Source organism: Hibiscus syriacus, unplaced genomic scaffold, assembly GCF_006381635.1.
Source record: "Hibiscus syriacus cultivar Baekdansim isolate YM2019G1 unplaced genomic scaffold, ASM638163v2 tig00110705_pilon, whole genome shotgun sequence".
NCBI lineage: Eukaryota > Viridiplantae > Streptophyta > Magnoliopsida > Malvales > Malvaceae > Hibiscus > Hibiscus syriacus.
In genome coordinates, this window is record NW_024062831.1 from 815,254 (window position 1) to 838,267 (window position 23,014).

Genomic DNA, 23,014 nt, shown 5'->3' on the forward strand with positions numbered 1-23,014 from the left:
GGGTTTTAGGCTAGATTTGTTGAATTACATATATTTTTCTAGTGAAATGAACACTAAATTTGTATTTAGGATGTCAAAAAATAATGAATTACAAATTTTGGGGTCTAGTTGTGGACGTATATATGATTGATGTTGATTGAGAGTGACCGTGATAAGTGGTGACGGTGAAATGAGATTTTAGTCGAATTTAGAGATTAAATTAATATTTTATTTAAAGTATAAGATTAAAATAATATTTTATTTAAAATTTATAGTTAAACTAGTATTTTATCTAAAATTAAAAATAAATGTAAAAATTAACTGTTTTAACTAATGTCACATCATTATTTAATGACTTGGTAATCAAAATGTATCAATCATAATATATAAAATGTATTAATCGATAATATAAATGATTAAAATTTAATAATTTAATAAAATAAGTGATCAATTTTTTTTTGAATTTGTTAAATAAAAGTATATAAATGTGAAAGGAATATGACTAATAAGTACTTTATCCTAATAAATAAACAGGATGAACATTCGACTTTTAATAAAAATAATATCCATCTTCTAACATAAATAAACTAAATTTTGAATAAATAAAATTATTAATCGAAGTTTGATGTCTAAAAGTTTATTTTTTTTAAATGTTCACTAAAAGTAATACTCCTAATTTTATAAATAATAATACATATAATTCACCATAAATATAATATTATTTGGAAATTCCCAACTTCCAGCCAATACCTGGAAACTAGAAAACTTGCAGCAAGCTCAACTTGAAGAGAGATGGGGATTTCTCAATCGGCGTCGAAGCGAGTCAGCTTCACATTAATCAACTCGTCCCAGTTCAACTCAGCGTGCGACTCAGTCTACACTCAGTGCCTCGCCCTTTCCCAACATGCCTTTCCCGGAGTCCTCCCTTATCAGCTGGTTAGCGCCGCCGCCCACCTCCACCAAGACCTCACTTCTGTCCACCCTCACCCTCTCATTATCCGCTGGGTCCCCGATCTTCCCTCCCGCTCCCAAGTAGACTCTTCCTTCCGATTCGTGACTCGCCACCGTGAAAATTCCCGGAGCGATGGAGAACCGTTTGTCCTCGACTCTCCTCAGTTCAAGGAATGGGCACAGGTGTTGTTCACCGATGCCGTTGTGGGAAACGCCGGAAAGGCAGTGATGAAGCGAGTTCCGGTTGGTGTTTTAGGAATAGCGGGCATTGGTGCGGCGGCGAGGACGAGGAAAGAGGTAGTTGGGGCGGCGATTGGTGTGTACGCGCTTGGTGTCGCCACTTCAGTTTACCTTAGCTTGTCTGGTTAGTTGTAATTGGCTAATAAACCCTGTAAATACTGGTTAAGGAAAATATTATAAAACCCTTTTAGATGTTTAATTTGTGGAATTTTGGTCATTTTTAATTTTCTCTTTATATTACTTTTTAAAATAAATGGCAATTTGAATTGGTAAAAGAAACCAAACACAAAAATTTATTCATATTAGAAATTAATAACCACAAATATTTAATATACAATAATTTAAATAGAAAACTGTTATTTATTTTATTTTTTTATATTGACTAAATATAAATTATAATAGAATTTCAAAGAATCCAAATATATATGCAACAGCATGCATAAATGTAAAATTTTATATAAAAGAAATTAACCTTTAAATTTTTTGGAGATGTCAGAGTTCTAAAATTTTGAAGATTAAAAATAAATTTTTAATAAAAATATATTAATCTTTTTAAAATATATAATCATTTTAAATTTTCAAAAAACAACTATCCTATCATCTTCTTAGTCCATCACTGAATTAGGTCATATTTTAATAATAGTATAGAAAAGACTTTTTTCATTGTTGATAGAAATATTATACTACTGTAAAAAGATATATTAAAAATGACATTTAAATTAAAAAAAATAAAGTAATGGAATGATTTATTACGTCGTTATAGGAATTATTATTTTAAAAATGATTTTGTTATGATTGTTGTAATAGCAAACATCATTTTAACATATTATTTTTAGATTTGTATATTCAAATAAAAACATAAAACTCAATCATTATTATTATTTTTTTTGAAATAAGGGAATCGACGAGAAGTGCAAAAGAAAAAATGGTCAAAATTATACCAAAAGTTAATTTTAGGTGTCTAATGAATTTTTGGTTGAAAATAGGTACCTAACGTTTCTGATGTCATATTTTTAGGTATATGTCGTTAAATTCAACCTTTAAATGACACTTGTCGAGCTTAGAAAAAATAAAAAATTTAATTTATTTTTAAAAAAAATTATATGTCTTACACATGTCACTGAATGATCGAATTTAATGATATTAACGATCTAGAGCCTATTTTTAATGAATTTTTTTTAGATATTTAAAATTAATTTTAAATATAATTTAAACATTTATTTTTACATTATGCTATTTAAAATTAGAAGAAAGTGACGGTTTGGAACCATTTCCCCTGTTTGAAAAAAATTTGAAAATATGATAAAAGATATTTGAAATGGTTTTTTTAAGCATTATACTGATTTAAAATAAGGGTAAATTACATAATCAATAACTGAATTTTCTTCTAACTCCTATTTTGGTTATTATATTTAAAACTAATAATTTAATAATTAAAATTTATACACCAACTTTTTTTAATCGCTCAGTTATTTTTTCAGTTAAACTTTAATGGCATGGCTTATTTTAATATTTTGTTCAGCCACATGGGATTTACATTTTAAATAAACTAAAGTTATATATATTTCATAATATATAATTAACTTTATTCTTAAAAGCTGCTTAGATCTTGTTGGAATGTCTAAGGAACAACGACCTAATTAAAGATAAGGAGAAACGTAACTCAAAATGTTAAAAGATTAACATTTTAGGTTGCACTCAACCGAAAATGTTAAAATCAAATTTAACATTTTCGATTACGTCTTAAATTAGACCGCGTACAAGAGAAATACCCCTATCTTGCAACTTAAATGGTGGCTACTTTGACTTTTGCTTCCATTATTTTCAAAGACAACAAGGCATACTCTCAAAAGCTTGACCATGATGCCCTTCTGAATTAGACCCATCTCCTCCATCAGCGTCACCCACTTTTTAGAGACTCAATCGGACTCATTTTCGAAACAAATGGTGAAGTGATTAAAACATCAAGTGGTATGTGTTACTTCTCCCCTTACTACTTCCTTCTGCATCCTTGGAACTCCCTTCCATTCCTGATACAACGTCGTAACTCCTTGTACGCTTCAATTGTCCTCTTTTCGTAATGTGCTTCTTGATTTCCTGTGGCAACCTTAACGTGAACATTTTCATGTTCTCCCCGTGTTGCATCAGTGAGTGACTCGTTGAGTTAGAACGTGGAAACTTACCCATTATTTAAGTCTGATTTTATTGATTTGAATAATCAACTCATTTTACTCGTTGGCTTATTGTTGTTGTTGTTCAAGTTCAACTCAATGATATTTGAGCATGAATCGACCGGTTCGACATTGACACCAGAATCGGGAGTGAGTTTAGCTCTACAAACCAGATAGGTCACGTGGCAAACCAATAAAAAATCGATACAATCAAGATGAAACACATACCTCATTTTAGAAATAAACAAACCATGCATTTCAACGCTACTTCCCTAGGTTTAAGGTCTTTAACATAAGAATATATAACGAGGAAACTCTCAATCACCGTCGGGTCAAGACCTTTTGGCTGAAACCTTTGAGATGAGAAAGCTACAATCAGTGAAAAATGTATATGTATTTCAAGGTGGGCTTATGTTCACTATGAAGTTCATTTTTTTTATGTTTGTTATTGATTTTATTAATAATGTTCACCTTAAAATTTTATTTATGTCTACATAATTTAAAAAAATCATGTTATTACTATATATATGCGTGTCCACACTAAAAAAAATTGGACATGATGATCATAGCATGAGTTTCGTTGTAATGATATATGCAAATAAAGAGGAAGCCGAACAAGAAGAAAACGCAAATGAGGATCATAACAACTATGACCATGGATGGTTTAAAATGATTGTAAAGTTCATAGGGTTAAGTTAAGTTATAATGTCGTTATAAAGTTAATGATAAAGTGATAAAAAAATCAATGTATAAAGTTTAATTATTATATTAAAATAATTTAAAGTATAATGAAAGAGTGAAAATAAAGTTTAGTTGTTAATTTTGTAATTTACCCTTAAAAGAAGGAAAGAGAGAAAAGTTAAAAGGAAGAGAGATAAAAATGGAGAAAAATTAAGAAAAACAATAAATTAATTAAAAATAGAAAGAATGGCGTTTGTGAACATGGCGACGGAGGAGAATGCTCCTCCATTTATTTGACAGTTCCTTTTCTCTTGTTCTCTGTTTTCCTTTTGTTCACGCAATCATTTGAATGAAATTTGCAATTATTTTTTAATTAGATCAACCAAATAACGATCCCTTTTCAATCAGTTGAAATACTAATCATAACCCAAAACATATGATTTTGATGTGAAGCTATCGTTTTTGTTCCGAAATTACGGGTATAGAAAGAGGGAGAGGTAAATGGTGGTTGAAAAAGAGAAAAGGGAAGGGAGGAGGCGGAGGAGGTGGGTGTTGTTCTAAGTGTAATGACTTTTGGGGAAAAGGAAAACCATGGAGATATGGAGAAACTGCCGCCGCCGCCGGAGCTGTCAATATTCAAAGAGTTGGATCAATCGCTCGAGATATTGGAGATCCATCTATAACCCAATCTTCTATCAAGGTTTGTTTTAGCTGTAAGATCATTCCTTTATCATTCTATATATAATTCTATTAGTTATACGAGAATCAAACGATTTAGTTTCTTACTGAATTGATATTTAGTACTTTGCATTGTATAGTTTCTTAATGCATGCAAAGCATTTTTTTTTTCAAAATAAGGTCTTTAGTTGCTAAATCTTGGGTCGAATGAGATCTTTTGGTCAAGAGCTGGGATTTTATTTGAAAATGGCAAAGGATATTATTACAAAAATGAAAAATGTATATGGTTATATATAATTAGTGATTGAACCTCTGATAGTTGAACTGTTAGTTTATAACTTTATGTATTACATGTTTATATTTTTAGGGAAGGTATATGTTTCCGAAAAGTCAAATGTCATGCAACAAAACATTAAATTATAAGGGAAGGTGGCATATCTGAACCTTGCATTCTTGCTAACATAGCTATTTATTTAGATTGTATGTTATCTGAAAAAATGAGTTAAGACCATGCAACATGAGCTCAAAGTCATTGCAGAATTAGCATCATATTCATGACTATGATTAATGAGTCTTCCATGTGTTACAATGTGTCATCACTTACCCTCGGGCTTTCCATCTTAATAATTTGAACAATGAGAGAAGAGTAGCAAACTTACTGGAAAATTGATTTGTGAAAAAATGCTCCTTTATTGGTTTTCCATCCTATGATTTTGGTGTGACCGTGGTGTTTTTTACTCCTTTCTTAGTATTAATAAACCGGGTTCTTTTAGTGCAGACAAACAAGATGCTTAAGCCAGATAAGTGGCAGGCTGCTTTTGATAATGAAGGGAGGGCTGTCAGTTTTCAGAAAGTACTTAAGTTGATTATTTTTGGGGTATGTCTTATCTTCTTTTTCCCCCTGAAACTTGTTCAACAGGTGGTTGCATTTTTTCCCTTGTAAAAATGTCAGTATTCTACACGTTCTTGTACTTTTGGACCTGGAATAGTGGTCCATGGTGAGGATTATTGCCCTTAAAGATTTTTCCCAGTTGACTTCCTGCTTATCTTAGTCACTTTCAACATTATGTGCTTATTTGGAAATTCTTATTTGGTTAGCAAAAGAAGGGATTGGCTAACTTTAAGGAGATTGGGGGTTGTGTCTAGTTTTGTACTGGGTTTTGTTTTGATGTGGTTCCATAACCTGGTTGTAATCTTGGGGGTTTTCAATATAATCTGAGGTACTCTTTTCCCCCTTCCACTTTTTGTTGGTCTGCCTATATGGTTTTCTGACAATTACGAAGGGGTTTTTTTAACGAGACCTCCAATTCTTATAATAAAAAAAATCCATAGCCTATAGAAAGATCCTTACTATACCCTTGTAAACTATCTGCATCATTAAGAAGGATCTTACCTTGGATGGCACTGGGATAGTTTGACGGTAGCATATTGTACCAACTCCAGTAGGACCTATCAATTTATACCTTGTATGATAATTTTCTTTAATTCTTATATGTATTTCCTATATTGCACATGGTCAGTTGTATGCAATACCAATTCCCATGTCAGCCATCTCTTCATGTTCTCTATTTTCTTGAACACTAAAATGCAAAAAGCCTTGATATGCTGGGAATCAATATTTTTGTTGGATTCATGCCTGCTTTAACCCGTTCTATCTCAAATTCTTGGGCAGTTGGGTTGGGGATCACACGTTGCTTATCCAGATCTTCAGATGTGGACATGTTCACACACTTAAATTTGTAAACACAGTTATGTTTGACTTTGAGAAATTGCATTGTTTCCAATCTGTTGCAACCTCTAGGTTTAATGACACCTCAGCTTTTGTTTGTATTCATGATGCTTGCTGTACTTCTCAGCTGATAATTGAGGGGTGCAAGGTGAAAAGTGGCTTCTATGTGCTTCTTGGATGCATGCCTAAATGAGAGGAGAAGATACTGAGTTGCACCTCCTATCATTTCTTTTGTTGCATATAGTACACTCGTCTCCCTTTTAACCTGGTCTAGCTTTAAGACTTCTAGATTTCAAGAGACTATTTTCCTGATATTGTTGGTATCATATTTGCTTATGTTTTTTTATCTCCACCTTCCCTGGGCCAAATTTTTATGTACACACTCATATTTTCTCCAGATGGTGTAAAACTGTAACAGCAATTTATCTCATTGATTTAGGGGGTTGATCCATCTATAAGATCAGAAGTTTGGGAGTTCCTTCTAGGTTGCTATGCATTGGGGAGCACTGCAGACTACAGAAGGCAATTAAGGACAGCCCGGAGGTCTATCCTGTTCTTTTCCATTTCATATTTTACTAATACTTATTCTCATAAGTACCTATTTTTAGGCTGTTCTGCGTGCACGTGAAACTAAATAATACCTCAATGGTTAAATATTTTCGTGATAGCATACTACACCTTCAACAATAGCTTTGGATCATCAGTTGTCAAATGATTGTCTGCATTGTCCATTATTTTGTGAATGTCTATGAATCCAAAGTTCATGACTTCTCAATTTAATACTTTTTTTTTTCTTTTGATGTGGAAAAAGTGTCTCTTGATTAAGCATGAGTAGAGAGATACATGCATGTCTACAAATCCAGAGTTCATGACTTGTTTATTGTAATAGTTAAAATATTCAAAATCTTCTAGATAATTTTTACTATCATTCATTTGTAAGATCAAGGCTCAATTTTGCTGATTTACAAACATTTGACAGCTTTATGGAAATGTATGCAGGGAACGCTACAGTGACCTCTTAAAGCAATGCCAGAGAATGCATTCAAGCATAGGAACTGGTTCACTTGCCTATCCCGTGGGATCTAAAGTTATGGATATGAGGTCATCCTCTAAGGATGAGCGGAAAAGGAATTCAAATGTTGACCATAGACAAGCTTCCATCAATGATACTGAGAAAAGAGAGGAATATTCTGATATGTCACTTGCCAACCACAGAAAAAGTAATAGTGATATTGCTGACATTATCAGTGTGAGAGGAAATGCTGACACTGCTGCATATAACTCTTGCTTTTTACCAACTTCCGGTCCATGTGGTCGCTACCCTCCAAAAATACGGAGAGATTGTAATGTGTTAGATTTCTCAACTGGATCTGACTTTAATTTTCCTCCTTTACCATTAACAGATTTGTTTGAGAATGATGAAGACGAGAAAGAATTTGATGCACATGGGGGAGATTATTCTGCAAAATATAAGTTGATACTCGAGGATGACAATATGCATAGTTTTCAAATCAATAACAATGCTGAGTTAATCATGGAATCAAATGTTCGACCCTCACCATCTAAAATTTTTTCACACCTTTATAACTCTGAAATTGAGTCGGTCCACCCTCATGCCTATGAGTCAGTTCTGAGATCTGACATTGTAAGTCAAAAAGCAGAAACAGTGAACAGATTAAGAATTTCAGATATTCCCAAAACACCATTGGTAAATGGAACCAGATCTCAAGAAGGGGCTGCCCATGATGAAAGAGTATCTGAATGGCTTTGGACACTGCACCGAATAGGTAACTCAGTTACACTGTTATTTGTACTTTGTAGAGCAAAATATTTTCCATTTTTCTATTGCATTCGATAATTAAATACTATTTTTTAGTTATTCTTCTCAGTTGACATTATTCATCCTTTCTCAGTTGTTGATGTGGTGAGAACAGATAGTCATCTTCAGTTCTATGAGGATAACAGGAATGTAGCTAGAATGTTTGATGTTCTTGCTGTTTATGCATGGATTGATCCTGCAACTGGTTATTGTCAAGGTTTTAGCCTTCTACTCATAACATGTTTTTCTGAACATTTCTCATTGGTTTGCTATTTATCCTGTGCAAATCTGTGACAGATGCAGTTTTAAGTTTGTGTTTGAACATCAAATACTAACTGTTGAAGTTGGATACGGTTGTAGGTATGAGTGATCTGCTGTCTCCTTTTGTTGTTATCTTTGAGGACAATGCAGATGCATTTTGGTGCTTTGAGATGCTGATTAGGAGAATGGTACTTTTGAATTTTTTGAATATGTTGATCTTGATTATTTTTTTTCTACTTACGGCTGCTTTTCCACATGGCTCCAGCGTGAAAATTTTCAGACGGAGGGACCAACTGGAGTGATGAAACAACTGGAAGCATTGTGGCATATTTTGGAACTCACAGACAGGGAATTTTTTACACATCTATCAAAGATAGGTGCTGAAAGCCTTCATTTTGCATTTCCAATGCTGCTGGTTCTATTTCGCCGAGAGCTATCCTTCAATGATGCTCTTTGTATGTGGGAGGTTTGTGCTTTTAGTTTCATTTACCGCTGTCTACTGTTGCAATCTATGGTACTATTATATTGTAATACTCAGTAGATTGAGCATAAAGTTAATGACATTAAGGTGGAAAAAACTTCTGGTGATTTGATGCCTACTTAGAGTTTTTTTTTAACATCTTCTATATTTCATACTTGATTCCTTGCCTTTTGCATTCGCCCTGCATGTTTTAATCAGGCATGGTTGTCTTACCCAGACAGTTCCAAAACTTTGGGCTGTTGGTATTTTATAGATGCCGGTCCAGAAATCAAGTTGCAAAACTTTAAACCCTGAATTATTACTTCCAACTGGCTAATTTGACTACTGCATTCATGAGGGTGCTTTTAGAATATGAAGTTAAATATTGCCCCACAGGAAATCATTTAAAATTTCCAACAGATCTCTCTTTTCTCTGTAAAATGACAGGAAACCTAGTGATCTTATTTCAAAAGTAATACATGCTATTATCAGTTTTTCATTTTAATTGAATCTCAAAATCTTGACTTGCTCCACCTTGTATTTTCAAGTTCAACTTCTTCAATTTATGAGCCTATGACTTGAAGTTGACGAGAATGGTCTCTTGAAATGGAGTGTTAGCCCTGTTAGGGAAGTTAAGATAAATTCTAAAAATATCCCAAAAACTTCTCATAGAAAGTATGGACAGTATTTTACCTTTCATATTGTTTTCATTTTATTTTATGTTTCTTTTCCTTCTTTTGATATTGGAACTAACAGTATCAGCCTCAATGTAGATGATGTGGGCAGCTGATTTTGATGAATCCATCATTTGCAATTTAGAGAAAATCTGTTTAAAGGAATTGACTATACAATTTCCTGGGGACTCGGGGCAAGATGATGGAGAAGAAAACCCAGAAAATGGAAGTGATAATGTAATGGTTGGTCTACAATTGAAGCATTCTTTGTTTGAGAATGAAGGAATTAAAGCAGCATCAACTTATAACTTCTGTGGTTTGACACGGAATTTTTGGTCTAGAAATGATTGTCTCCAAATATTTGGTGTTGTCTCACCAACCAGGAAAGGAGATAATGATTTGCCTGTCTTTGTTGTGGCTGCTATTCTTATAATGAACCGCCAGAAACTCATCAAGGAAACCCGTTCAATAGATGACATGATAAAGGTAAGTCCATTGAGATTGTTAATTTATACCATCTCCCTCTCTCTACACAAACATGCACAGCTTTGAGCATCCATTTTAGTCACAACTCCTCTCCTAGGTTGTATTTCTCAGATGTTTGGTTACGACCCCATTTAATTATTTGAGCTGGCTAGCCAGGATCTCTTTAGATTTATTTGTTTTGTTTAGGATAGTCTTTTTTATTAGTTTTCCCTTTTGTAAAAAAATAGAAGAGTATTTTTTTTTCTTCCACAGGATAGACATTTTTGGAAAATATGTTTGATCATAAAAGGTTGTAAGCAAATTTTATTCTTCTATGGTAGAAACTGAGTTTTCTCCTGTTAAAGGTTTCATTACTGTTTAGATAGGAAGTAGGCACTACTTCTGCATTGGTGGTTTGTTCTAAGCATGTGCACGTTTGTAAATAAATATTGGGGAATAAACCTGTTATAGCTAGAATCATCTCTTAATTTGGTATGATGTTGATCAAAGTAATGCCCTACCTTTGAAATGGGCAGATGTGGGGGCAATTCACCCTGATTTCTATATTCATTTCCCAGTTGCTAGCATACTGACATTTCCATATAGCTTTTTTAAAAATATAAAATGTATCCGGGTAATTCAGGTTTTGATTGTATTGAGTGCATGCATTTCCATATTTATGGGCCTTGTATATCCTGTATGACTTGCAGGGCTGTTTTCTTCCACTGTAATGAGTACGCCATTAATTCTGGATGTGCGGCTTAATTTTCTTTACGGAAAAGATGGAGGGCGTCACAACTTAATAGTTATGGATGCTTCTTTTCATTTCAATTTATTTTCTTTTGCATGCTTATTGCAGATTTTCAATGATAAGCTTCTGAAAATCCATGTCAGAAGATGTGTACTTGCAGCAATCAAACTAAGAAAAAAATACTTATACAAGGTTAGTAATTGTAGTGTTTTCCTCTTGAGGAATTATGAGGGAGGTGAAATGTAAATTTAACTCTTTCCTGCTACTTTGCATTGAATTGTCAAACCTTTTGTTTCTTTCTCTTGCTGTCTGTAATGACAGTGCAAAGGCATTGTCATATTGGAACCTCTAATATTGTAATGGTGGTCGAACATGTAAAATCAAGATCCAATAGCACATGTGACGAGATATGAGTTAATATGTGATGCCTAAAACTTACTGTCAAGAGTAGAAGTGTAAAAGTAACAGGAATACTAGGACCACACCTTTTACTTAGTTTACTGAAATATAGTATCAAATAGAACACAGTGGTTTTGCGTGATCCGTCTACCTGACTATAAACTTCTTGTTCTTGACATTTGCTTCTTCTTTTTTTGCCTATAATTATCATTGCCTTGCCTTGCATTACATAGTTTTTGGACAGAAATAATACTCTTGCTTTGAATCATCTCTCCTTTCGAATGGATGGATAAGAACATTAACATGTTGAACAAATGGCATAAATTATCTGCATTGTAAGTTGTGATTAAGGCAGGTGCCATGGAAAATGTGCAAAACATAGTGGACGTACATGCTTATTCTTTCTTCTTTTCTCTATTGAATGTTTTGCCCTTTATAGATACCTTTACTAACATTTTGTTATAATCAGTTAAAAAATATCAAAGGGCATTCGCGTCGTTATAGTCAGTAGGTCTGCAGCATTTCCTGCTTACTTTCATGGCAAAAGGACAAGAGCACTTTGAATCAGTATTAGTATCTGTTCGGGCATTCCATGAAAGTTTATAGTGGGTCTCTTAGAATGAATAATAAAGCGGAAGTGCTTTGCTGATGATGATTCTTCCTCCTTTTTCACTCCATTATCATCAAGTCTGTTCCAAGGTAACTACTCTGTTTTATATCATTTATACAGAAGTAATAATATCTGACGCAAACGAGTGTATAAAGTTAATATAGTAGAATTTTTAAGTTGTGCAGTCCTAATATTACATTATCTCACTTTTTCTCCTATTCTTTGGGTTACACTCTTTCAAGTCAAAAAATAGTACGTAATAGTAATATTTTGGTCATGTAAAACATATAGCAAAATTTTGGTAAGATCTGAACCAATTATGAAATAGCAGAGTTTTTAATTATTGATGATCATATTGATAGTTTCCAACTTTCCGGGAACTTCAAATATTGTTGAACTATTATGTGAAAGATTGGCTTGCAGAATAGACTCATTGCTCATTCATCTGACACAATTACTGAGAGAAGAAAGTTTATTTAAGGAAATCTAGCTAATTTGATGATAAATGGAAGAAATTGTCAGAGTAATGCAATTCACATAGCTGTTACATGATATTTTCACTTCCTCTTGTTTTGATCAGACTAGAAGAATTTCGTCAAATAGCTTTTTACCCTAAAGAGATTCATAAACATGTATAGATGTTTGTATTCGTTCATAGGTTATTCTCAGATCATTTTCCTTGCCGCTTCTGTTTGAAGCTAAATGTCGACTAGATGGTCTATTCTTTTGGCTTTCAACAACTTTCCATATACTTTTGAAGTTTAAATTGTTATGTACAGTTTTGGCTTTAGTCCCAGACTTAGTTCCTATTTAATAATGTAGGATGTAGGAAAAGTAGAATAAAAAGCAATAGAGGATTGATTTTTGTAGAATTGAATTTGGAACGAGAACAACATAAAATCATTAAAAGGTTTCATGCACAGCCACTGACCCAATAATAAAATAAAAACATAATTACTGACAGAAAGATAATTACCAAAATAATAAGTTTAGCAAGGATGCTAGTGCATCAAAGAGGTTATGTAACTGTGCAAGTGAGGAATTCATGATATATGTCCTGCAAACACTCGAACTAAACTTTTCTTCCAGAATCTTAGTCTTTCCTTCGTGGTAATGACCTTAGTTTTTTCTGGTCTGTTGACCTATTGATCAGATTTCTGAACTTGTTCCATGCGCATATGCCTTTCAGTTTTGTGCTTGGCATGATTAGTTATATTATAAACTTCAGTATTAACATCATGTTTGTGCTGTAGCTTATACAGTTTTCTCCTTTTTGTCCCCTCATTTTGAAGGTACACGAAAAGATTGAGTTGGAAGAAGTTCCATGTTTTCAAGGTTCATACAATTGGAAACATTTGGCTATCCCAGGATACATCTCCCAGGTTAGGCAAGCTTGATCTGGCTTTCTTACCGCTTATATAATTTGATTTATTTTTAAAATCCGAATGTTGAAATGTGAATTTACTGAAAGAAAAATAATACTGTGTAGTTCTTATTAGAGACATGAAATTGTAGCTTTTCTGTAGAACAGTTTAGCTTAAAGATTGAACAAGTTATACAATTTATTTGTGGACAGAAAATAGTTCTCAATTTTTTTTTCTTTTATTGATATTAACGGTATACCTTAATCCAAGACATTTGGCATTTCAATGACAATTCATCCCTATAATTTTATGTTTATAAATCATTCCTCCCAAACCGAGTGACACGCCTAGTATTTGTTTGTACGTCTGCAATTTTTGCGTATTTCGCCTTGCTTTCCTGTTAGAACTTCGATGTTTCCCATTCGACTCATGGAAAGAGCAAACGATCTCCTGAAATCTTCTAAGCCCGCTGCGAATTCTTCAGTGATTTGCTTAGTATCATCACCATAGAGTAGCTGCTGATCAACTTCGAGGACAGCTTCATGGGTTAACACTCGAGTAGTAGGAGTTGGTGAAAGTATATTTGGATCCAGATTCTGGATTTAGAAATACGAGCGGATCGGTTTGGCCCTTTCTCGTTCGTGGTGGACATAGCTTTCTCATTTCTGTCAAGAATGATGCTTTCATACTTGGATCTGGCTTTCCTGTATTATTGAAATTGTAAAGCCTATCCACAATGAAGCCACAGTGTGTTCTCCCCATGGAATGTGCTCCTGATATCAAAGAAAGGTAAGAAATTGCAGATGCCGAGGTTCGAATCTCAAATTCGCTAGAAGTTTCTTTTGAAGCATAGTTTCAGGAACCAAAATCCCGCATGCATTCATATTATCAGTATGTTTGTTCCTTGAAATCTATCATCATCCATGGATTTGGCAACGAAGTGGGAGAAAAGAATAATTAGAATACATTCGGTCCCATTCAAGCCTGATAATCCATGTATCATATTATGTTTATATCGATTTCTCGCATGTTAGTAGTTCATGTTTTGATACATTCATATATTCATGTCATGTTTTTTTGTGTTTATACTAGTGTTTACCTAATAGGGTAGCCATGTCCAACACATCCAGGCCTTTAGATTTGAAATAAGCGAGAGAAGCTTCCCATGAGATGGATGGTGAAGGGAGATCGACGGATGCTTTGGTCGATGTCAGCCCATCCCTTCGCCCTGTGAATTCGGGATAAGACGGTGCTCCTGCCTGTTGATACAATTTTTATAATATGATCACGAAATTTATATGATTGACACTTTAAATACGATTATGATACGCAAAAGTATATGAACACAGGATAACATAAGATGGAGCATTTGTTTAGAAAGTGATTAGTTTATATAGTTACTCTGAGAAAGTTAATAGTAGTTATTGATTGATACCAAATGAACAGAATCTCTTGTGGCTCGGCGCAAGAGACGGCGCCGAGGCATCGCACTTCAAGCACCGTCTTAATCTTGTCAATAAGCACAAACCCTCCCAGTCCTCGGTTCTGTGGTGCTATCTTCTCCGAATCCGGCCCATCTAAGAGGATTGAAGCATCGCATCCCTACCAATTCATTTTCCATGGCGTTTTAAGTTTTAAAAGCTGGAATAAATAAGCAACCAACTGATTCTCCTAATGTCTCATAAATCATTTTTTTCTACTTTAACCCATATTTTTGTTTGAAAGAAACAATTCAAAAAAAAGGAGAAAATGATAAAAACTTACATTTACAAAACAGTCAAGAGTACAGCAACCGAAGAAGCTTAGGGGCAATGGTTTTGTCTTTCTTATAAAACAATTCTACCTGGTGCCTAATATAAGGCTCTGCATCATCACATGAATTATGCACCTTATAGTAATGCCAAACCAGCTTCATCGGTTTCTGCAATGAAGATGCCACCTCAACGACTTCCGACGTGCACCACAAACTCAGTACCGCAAGAGCTAACCACACCGGGAAAACGAACCCGAACCTTTCTGTCGTCATTTTCTCTCTATTAGCTCTCATTTTAAAGCATAAACCCTAATATGCAAACCAAGCTTGTATATCTCACAGTAAGGGGTGAATCTTATATAGAATCCAGTTGCCACTCGTCTTCTTCAAGAGTACTCAATAGGATCAATTCGAAGAAAAAAATATACATTTAATTTTATAGAAATTCGATCCTTTTTATTAGGCGCCGTAAGAGGGAAGCAAATGTGGCTGTTCACATGCAATAAGGTATTGTAAACATTCTTGTACTTTATGTTGTTTTGGACCAAATTACGTCGGTAGCAAGGAACGTTAATGCATGTGATTTTAGCATTGCTTTTAGGGTTTATTCGGGCCAAAATTGTTTGAATAAAAAAATGGGTCATAGATTGCATGAAAAATTATTTCTTTAATTAGGGTGTTTATTATAGTATCCGGTAGAAGACATCTGGACCATATGATGATTTCTAAAAGTTATCTTTGTTATCGTGCATACATGAAGCTTCAAAGAGTCAAAGACACCCTACAGTTCACATAATTTCTCAAAATCGTTAAATCATTCAGACGTCTTCCAAAAGTCGTTGAAAGATCCAGATATCTTCCATAAATACTATAACAAATACTCTAATTGAAGAAATAATTTTCCCTACACCTTGTATAACCAATTTTTTTCAACACGTTTATTTCTTTTTATAAAAGAAAAGAAAATACTCGTTAACCAATGTTAAATTTTGTGAAAACAAAGCAGTCGTCAGCTTCCAAAGTTTCCTTCCCTTCCCTTGGACCATACACAAACGCCATTGTGCAGCAAAGCAAGGGCTTCCCTGGGATTTAAAATAAAATAAAATAAAATAAAATAAAATAAAAAATTTATACATATTGATGTTCGAATTTAAATTTAATGGATATCACTTTTAAGAATAAATGCAAAAAATAATTAAATTTCTATACATTTGGCATTAAAGAAAATTAATAATATAAATATTTTTTCATGGTTAATGCTTACAATAATTACCAATTAAACTTAAAATTTGAATTTATATATACTTTTATGAGAGATTAAATTTATGTAGCCCCTAAATTATTTTAGATGAGAAAATAAATTTAAATAAATCTAAAGATATATTCTTTTTGATAAAAAAGAGAGGTTAGCCTTAAAATTTAATGTTAACTCAACTTTATTTTAACATTAGTGTTTTATTATTGCATTACAGGTTTGGTTGACAAATTTAAAGGCATCTTAATGGTATATATTTTTACGATGTATAATTACCGATATCTAATTTATTGATAGATTAATTTAATCGAATATTATAGAATTTTGTTTTAAAGTGATCTTTTCAATCTAGTTTTATTTCATCTATAATGTTAAAATTCAAACCATCAAGATTTTTTAAAGGACCTGATCCTTAGTACTGCTAAATCAATTGGTTGTTAATTTGTTGACGACATATTAATTGTATTTTTATATAAAGAAAAATTACATTTAGATCAAGTCAAGTAATACCCAATCAAGTATGACATGAATAAGATATATTGGTACATAAAATTAATTAATTTAGTTGGTGAATGCTTATTAATAAGAGACGTGTTTATCCATGCTGAGAAACTCATTCGTTAAAATTAGGTGTGCGACGCAGGTCGGTTAAGATTAATCAGGACGAAACCTTGGAATCGGAAGGAGAACAAAAGATAAATAAATAAATAAGAGATGTGCTTAAAATCCAAGTGTACAACTTGCAATATGAAGGAACTTTAAGATGATTGATGATCAAAGCATAATAAAAGCTTAAGGGAACCGACCGTTTTCCATTTTTTCTAAAAGAAAATTAGTTCAATTTATATATTGGCTAGGCTGGAATTCAAGCTCAATATTTGACCTCCTTAGATGTCAGGGTAAATTATACGTTTAGTATCTAACTATCACTTTTATCTCTTTTTAGTATTCAAACTTTATATTTTTTTCAAAATCATATTTAACATTTAGTTTATGTTTTAATTTGATACTCCTCATTAAAAACTTAGCGGCAACAATGACATGTAATTATTTTTCCTTTTTCGATATTCCACGCGTTTTGTAAAGTAAATTTCAAGTTATTGGTGTCGTTAAGTGTTACCAAATTAAAACCTAAACTAAACGTTAGATATAGTGTTGAAAAAAAAAATAAAATTTAGGTGCTAAAACAGAACAAAAATGATAATTTAGGTACTAAACATGTAGTTTACCCTAAAGGTTATATATATAACTACGGAGTTGAAATTTAAAGCAAACTCGGCATTCATCCTAAAATTGTGATCCAATTTTCCCACCATAAAAAGTGGTTAGATCTACCTTCAAAGACTTTATATTTAAGGATTAATATAAATATATAATATGGTTAGACGGTTTATAATAATATTTTGGATTATTATTATTATTATCTGAATTTATAATAATCTACCTTCCTTTTTACTATTCCAAAAATAATAAAATATTTTTCTATTAATGTTTATTTATTCATTCTATAATTCAATTTAGGGTAAACTACACATTTTGTACCCTAACTATCACTTTTGTTCCATTTTGGTCACTTAATTATTTTTTCAAAATGATGCCTAACCTTATGTTTTGGTTTCAATTTGATCACCCACTATTAAAAAATTAACAAAACCGCTAACGTGAAATTTTTATTTTTTTAAATGATGACATGAAATTATCTTATGGTAACACATTAGCATCACCATTAATTTTTTGACAGTAGTGACCAAAATGAAACCAAAATTAAATGATAGGTATAATTTTTTGTTTAAAAAATAGTTGGGTGACCAAATGGAACAAAAGTGATAGTTGAGATACTAAACGTGTAGTTTACCCTTCAATTTAAATAAAAGTAAGAGTAAACTATGTATTTAGTCATCCAACTATTTTCGCTGTTCTGGTTTAGTCAATAAACTATTTTTTTCAAAATCATTTCTAACATTACGTTTTGGTCACTCTCATTAAAAAGTTATCGATAATACTGACGTGTCACCATAAGATAATGTTACATCAACGGAACAAAAATGAAACTTTAACTATGATTTTGATAAACAAAATATACTTAGATAACTAAAACGGAATAGTGGGAATAGTTGGGTGACTGAATACGTATTTACCCTAAAAGTAATAATTTGAATAAGATTTTAATTCGGTTTAACTGGAGTTGACTTGTTTTTGGGTTGAAACCTGGTGGAAAAGCGAAACGAGGTAAGCAAACGAAGAAGGTGGAAATGGAGCAACCATCTTCACCAGGAACGGACCCAGTTGAGCTAAGGAACTCCATGGAAGAGCTTTTGAAGTTCACTCTCCAATCTCACCTCAATTCAACTCTTGAACTTGATATTGGCCTCTCTAAGCCATTCTGCACATCTCTCCTCAATCACACAAGCCCCATCTCCCCGAATGCCAGTAAGAAATGATTAGTACCCATTTTAGTTATATTTTTCTTAGATTCCTCTTTTTCGATGTCGGATTGATTTCCCTTGTGCTTTAAATATGCAGCAGAAGCCTCTCAGATTCATTTGTACAAACAGTTGGCTCGGGCTTTATACGAAATCATTACTTTTGGATCATCTGAGTGTGATAAAGTGGCATCGTTTTTTCAAGGAAGTGACTTGAAGCACAAAGAAGAATGGGTTGATTTAGCTCATAAAGAAGGATCTCAATTGACTGAGGTAGCTACTCTGATCTTATGATTAAGTTATTCATATTCCAGGGTACGAGGATATATATATATATATATATATATATATATATATCTGTTTCAAGAGTTATAGGATGACCATATCCATACTTGGGTGTCAGCTATGGATATTGAGCAGCATAGGTTCCAATTATATTTTCATTAGTCAGAGGTAATCATTGTATTTTTTTTCTTCAGATTTTGAAGAACATTAATTTTGAGCTTCATGTTCAAGAGCCTTTCTTCACTCAATTAAAAGGTATTATTCATTTATGCTTCTTATGGATTTCTTTGGTTTTTATAGCAAAAAGTATGTTTTACATTTGCAGAAATCATTTTTGGATTCCAGATTATTTTTTCATTGAATAATTGCTCATTGGTATTTTGGACTAGGTATGATCGAACACCAATAATATCATCATTTTATGTGAAAAAAGTAATAATTTTAAGGGTATATGTTCAATATTATAGTCTAAATTAGGTACAAGAGTTAATTACATACAACGAATATTAAAACACTCCCACAATATTCAAAAATTGATATATTGCTTAAAACATGTTGCATTGTTTCTTAAATAAAAATAATAAATAATTAACTATAACAAATAATAAATAACAGTTTGGAACAATTAAAAAACCAACAATTAGATAAGCCTAAATAACAATTTAATCATGTGAAATTGAGCTAAATTACTATGGATGAAAAGAGGATTAAAAAGTGCAATTAGCCCCTTGTATCATAAGTTATGGATCGTAATTGTGGGTCCGAGTCAGACACGAATTTAATTTGCAGTTTCGGGTTGAAAAACAGGTTGATCACCTAAAATGACGTTGTTTTGGATACTTTATATAACTAAATATCTCATTCTCTTTCACTCTTTCATTTTTCCTAGTAATGTGGTATTGTTTGTAGATGGCATCAAAACAATTGAAGGAAGATGTGCTGTTGGTGACTATAATAGGTATGCCTCAAGATTGGACCTTAGCTTAGTTATTTCGTACAACTATATTTAAGAGATGCATATAAGTAGGTCCCTTTTTGAATCCTAATATCTACAATCATGAGACTTATAATTATTTCGATTGAATAGTTGAGTACATTTTATATGCTTTCCTCTAGATTTTTCTACTAATTGCTTTTATCAGAATTGCATCTGGAGCTTTCATCCTCTTCAACAAATGCTTGGTACTTGAAGTTCAGGTATAAGGATATGATCTTTCAGTGATCCTCCAAATATATAAAAAAATATTAAAATTGAACATATTTGTGTTGGGACACTTTTCCGTATCCTGCATTCACATCCAAATTCGAGTAATGTAGTTTTTTTTTTATAGTTACTTCATTTTATTTTTCTCTTAATCAACTATTTTCTTTGAGTATCTTTTATTTGACAGGCTGTTCATCATTATGCTTCATTTTTTGAGATGTTGGAAGCAGAGACTCTGGCAAAGGTCCTTCCCGGAGTTAAAACAATACATGAAGGTAATGATCATGTTTTTCGTCCTATGGAGGTACTAAGAGTTAAAATAAATGATGTTTTACATAGAGATTAAACTTCAAATAACTTTCTATGTTTATGCTGCTTGAATTTTTCAAGTTCTCAAGTTGGATTTTCATGTTTAAAACATATGGACATACTATGTGAATATGTCCTCCAAATTCATAGAAATATTTGAAAAAATAGATTAAATATAATGCGTAAGATATCCGTGTATGACTCATATAAGAACGTGAGTACGAAGACTTGAACCTCTAAAAATACATGAAAATCTTAAAAAACAACATATCTATGTCTATCACTCGTACTCTAGTCCAAATAACATACAAATTTTCTGTATAAATGGAAGACACAAGTCAAACAACGAACACCTTCTATTCTATAATATCGTAGTCTGAAATATTACCTTTTTAGGCATAGGCGTATCTAGGCTTAGGCCTACCTAGGTCATGGCCCTTCCCATGTATAAAAAATTTAAGATACAATTTAAATAAATATATATAAAAATTACATTAGAAAGTTATATTGGTTCGATTGATATATTTTTTGAATCCAACCTATAAACATATATAATTATTATATTTTTAAATTAAAATATTTTTATTAGATTTATATCGACCTAAACAATAAAAAATTTCTAAATTCTTCACTGCTTTTAGGTGTTCAAGTTTACAGAAAGTTTTACACAGAAGAGAAAGAAATGGCCAATGGTGTAGTTGCAATTGGTGTTACTAAAGTAGCTGCTCAACCCTACCTTTCGTTGGCCAGATTACTATCGGTAAGCTATATTGTTCGGTTCTATTTTTATTTTTCTTTTCGAAATTTGTGTCTGACATATTTTCAGGCATGCATATAAGAATATATGTCTTCAACTGCCCTCTAAATACATGAAATAGCTTGGTATAAATTGAGTATACATATGTGTTGGATGTATCCCAAATCCGAATCTCAGACTGTAAATGAGCTAACTCTGTCCTGTTTTGATTCATGCTTATAACTTTATGAAAATGTAAAATTTAATGCTTTCGTATTAAGGACAACTTATGTTTCTTCGACTATTCATTTCGTTTGAATTAAAACTTAAAATAAATCGAACATACTCATGTTAGACACATACTTATAAAGGAAACCCACGTCCAAGTAACGTAAATGGCACTGCAAGTATTGTCTCAAAACAATGCCACAAGTGAAATTAAGTTGAGCTAACTTCTCTGTGAAAGGTTCTTAACCTTGAGGTCGTGGGATCGAGTCCCACGGTGAGCAATTCATAATTGTTGGAGGTCTTCCACGGAAGTTGTTCTCAACCTAACGTTGGGGGTAGTCTACTATCCTACCTCCCCTACCTCCCCCTTATCCCATTACATATGAGAATAGGGTCAGCTAATTTTTTTTTTTAACTTCTCTGTGAAAGGATTTCCAAATGTGCTTTAATGGTGGAGGCATTGATTATAAAAAATTTGGAAATTCTCATATGACTAGGAGAGCATAGTTGATGAATGGAGGATTGGTCTGTCTGCTTGTAGGAAATAATTTAATTAATCGATATAGATACATGATATAAGACTCTTAGAATGCCCTAAAAAGTTGAATATATCATAGAGTTAAGATTCACTTACGCATGTAAAACTTTTAGTTTTATATTTTTTTAAGAATTTTGGACGAGTGAAAATAGACGTTTGAGATTACCTCATTTTCTATTGTTATTCTCAATCGTCTAGTTTCACTCGTCCAGTGATCCTAAAAAGATGTGTTTTACACAATATGAATGAATCATATCTCTATCATATATATGTTTTTGTAAAAAAAATGTTTTAAGGAAAATAAAGGAGGTCACATAGGTTGTATCCTTGTACTTTTGCAGTTGTTCTGACTCATTATATTTGCTTCCAGGGGTTGAAATACGATGGTATTCTAAGCCTTATAAATCAAGAGCATCTTGATGGATCAATGTCATGAGAACTTCATGCCATAACTCAAATACAAGTCAAATGCATAACGTTTTCATTGTCTTATACTTGACTTTGTTCTAAAATCTTTCATTTTCTTGAAAGACCTATATCCGACATTAGTGGCGAATGTAAGTATTGTTCAGGGTGAACACGTATGTTAGTAATTTATTTTATTGATGACGTTTACTCTGAAATTTTATTTGTATCCATCTCATATAGAAGATTTATGTTATTAATATACAGAGTCCATTCTCAAAAATATTTTTAAATCTGTCATTGTAGGTGAATGGAATGCAAGACATGTTTTTGTTGAGAATTGCTTGACTGTGTTCTATTTGAAAATTTGAGCTATGTTAAATATAGATTGCTTGGGATATCTCTTTGGTTTGAATGATGTGAGATGAATGGTCAGTGTTCAATAAAATATAGGGGATTTGGCTTCTCAGTACAATTGAACAAAAATGTTTGAGGTTTTTAATATTAAGAGGCTGCTCTTTTTTAGAAATATGGTACAATTCTATGCATGAATTAAAAAAATCAGATAAGAGTACTATATCAAATTTAACATGAATAATTAAAACGACGAATACATTAAGTGACTTCAGTAATAAAATGAAGTGTT

At 32.5% G+C, this 23,014-nt stretch overlaps 2 protein-coding genes and 3 pseudogenes across 3 annotated transcripts; 3 read left to right on the forward strand and 2 right to left on the reverse strand.

Annotated features, from left to right (window-relative positions):
- The first annotated feature begins 709 nt into the window (after positions 1-709).
- Positions 710-1,329, forward strand: LOC120138827. Its single transcript, XM_039154229.1, has one exon. The coding sequence runs from the start codon at positions 772-774 to the stop codon at positions 1,297-1,299; it is 528 nt and encodes a 175-aa protein (XP_039010160.1). The 5' UTR covers positions 710-771; the 3' UTR covers positions 1,300-1,329.
- Positions 1,330-2,994: 1,665 nt separating this feature from the next.
- On the reverse strand, positions 2,995-4,311 carry LOC120138809 (annotated as a pseudogene).
- Positions 4,312-4,640: 329 nt separating this feature from the next.
- On the forward strand, positions 4,641-13,458 carry LOC120138784 (annotated as a pseudogene).
- On the reverse strand, positions 13,442-15,364 carry LOC120138785 (annotated as a pseudogene).
- Positions 15,365-18,435: 3,071 nt separating this feature from the next.
- On the forward strand, positions 18,436-22,549 carry LOC120138685. 2 transcript variants are annotated; one of them, XM_039154101.1, is made up of 8 exons: positions 18,436-18,670; positions 18,764-18,936; positions 19,143-19,203; positions 19,858-19,906; positions 20,091-20,145; positions 20,340-20,427; positions 21,103-21,221; positions 22,334-22,549. In XM_039154101.1, the coding sequence occupies exons 1-8, from the start codon at positions 18,493-18,495 to the stop codon at positions 22,397-22,399; spliced, it is 789 nt and encodes a 262-aa protein (XP_039010032.1). In that variant the 5' UTR covers positions 18,436-18,492; the 3' UTR covers positions 22,400-22,549. The 2 variants fall into 2 exon arrangements, with proteins under 2 accessions (XP_039010032.1, XP_039010033.1); XM_039154102.1 differs by having other exon boundaries at positions 18,767-18,936.
- Positions 22,550-23,014: the final 465 nt, after the last annotated feature.